Source organism: Notamacropus eugenii, chromosome 2 (genome assembly GCF_028372415.1).
Source record: "Notamacropus eugenii isolate mMacEug1 chromosome 2, mMacEug1.pri_v2, whole genome shotgun sequence".
In the NCBI taxonomy this organism is placed as follows: Eukaryota; Metazoa; Chordata; class Mammalia; order Diprotodontia; family Macropodidae; genus Notamacropus; species Notamacropus eugenii.
In genome coordinates, this window is record NC_092873.1 from 5,273,416 (window position 1) to 5,275,282 (window position 1,867).

General features: G+C 42.5%; 1 protein-coding gene across 1 annotated transcript; it reads right to left on the reverse strand.

The window, feature by feature from the left end:
• Positions 1-426: 426 nt before the first annotated feature.
• On the reverse strand, positions 427-1,450 carry LOC140523371 (olfactory receptor 5A2-like). The gene has a single exon (XM_072638281.1). The coding sequence runs from the start codon at positions 1,384-1,386 to the stop codon at positions 427-429; it is 960 nt and encodes a 319-aa protein (XP_072494382.1). The 5' UTR covers positions 1,387-1,450.
• Positions 1,451-1,867: the final 417 nt, after the last annotated feature.

The following is a 1,867-nucleotide window of genomic DNA, read 5'->3' on the forward strand; positions in this document are numbered from 1 at the left end:
TCATACTTTCTCATTTATCAAGGACATTTAAATGTTCTGCAACACTCTGACCTCATGAAGCCCTTTCTAGTTCATTGTCTTAGAGGACATAGAACCATTAACAGAGTTCAGAATATCCTGTGCTTTCATTAATATAGAAATCAAATAAATGCAATTCTGGTCACACAATTGTCATCAATACCAGTGAGGCTAGAGGGATGGGGAAAATTCAAGGGAGAAAAGGATCTTATTGACACCATCTGTAATCTCCAGAGACTCTGCCTTAACCTTCAGACTTCCTCTGACTTTAGTGGAGTATGCTTTGGACAACAGGCATTTTATAATTGTTTCTTAAATTGAATTATTTGTGGATGGTTGTACCCACTACTAGTCACCTTCCACATAGTTTTTTTAGTTCACAGCTCAAATACTAGCCTTGACTCTGGCTCAAAAGTAGGCAGAGTGATGAGAAATTCCACGTTCCCTCTCAATCACCTTCTTCATGGCATTTTTAATCTCCTTGTTTCTAAGGCTATAAATCATGGGATTCACCATAGGGATCACCACTGCATAGAAGACTGACACCATCTTATCCCTGCTCAGGGCATAACTAGAGCTGGGACGCATGTACATGAAGAAGCCAGAGCCATAAAAGAGTGTCACAGCAGTCAGATGAGATGCACAGGTGCTAAAGGCCTTGGACCTCCCTTTGGTGGACCTGATGTTCAAGACAGAAGCAACAATATAAACATAAGAGATGAGGATCACAAGGACAGACATTACCCCAACAATGACCCCCATAAGAAAGGTCACTGTCTGACTAGTGAAGGTATCAGAGCAAGATAAAGCCAGGACAGGCGGAAGGTCACAGAAGAAATGATTGAGGATGTTAGGCCCACAGAACTGATGATTGTAGACAGAGCAGGTTTCAATCAGAGAGCTAAAAAACCCACCCATAAATGCTCCTCCCACCATCTTGATACAGAGGCTGTGGGACATAATGGCTGTGTAGAGCAATGGGTTACACACAGCAGCATAGCGATCATATGCCATCGCAGCCAGGAGGAAGCATTCAGTCAGCCCCATGCCACAGAAGACAAAATACTGAACAGCACAACCCAGGAAGGAAATGGTTTTCTGGTCTGTAATGGTGTCTGCCAGCATCTTGGGAGTGGTAGAGGAGCTGTAGCAGATGTCTACAAGGGATAGGTTGCTGAGGAAGAAATACATAGGAGTATGGAGGTGGGAGTCCATCCAAATCAGTGCGATGAGGCCCAGATTCCAGGTCAGAGTCATGAGATAGATCCCCAGGAATACCACAAAGAGGACAATTTGTATTTGGGGATGATCTGAGAAGCCCAGGAAGATGAACACACTCACAGTTGTGGTATTTTTGCCTCCAGCCATTGCCCTGATCCTGAAATTATACAAAGACAAAAAGAGCTATTTCTGGGAAGTTGTTTGTAGTACTATTTGCTTAGCTTTTTAAAAGAGGACATATGAAACTGCTACAGGCCAACTCTAATCCTGCCCCCTCTGTGACGGTCACATAATCAATCAACCAATCAGCATTTATGAAACACTTATGATATGATAAACATTTATTAAACATATACTATCTGTTGGGCATTATGCTAAGCACTAGGGATATAAATAAGAAAAAGACAGTTCCTGTCCTAAGAAGATAGGAGAAGATAATACACAAGAGGAAGCTTGTGGGAGGGAAGATACCAGAGTGTATGATGATAAAAGAACCAAAGTGACTGGTGGCAAATAAAGAAATGGCTAGTATTTTGAACCCTCTACAAAAGGAAGCTATGGAGGAAATTTTATTGTCCACCCTCCAGCCCTCCTATCCGGGAGACAACTAAATGTGCCAAGGGCTGTG

What these genes read in the sequence shown, in the direction of transcription:
- LOC140523371 (XM_072638281.1), bottom strand. Translation starts at nt 1,386, where the DNA reads ATGGCTGGAGGCAAAAATACCACAACTGTGAGTGTGTTCATCTTCCTG.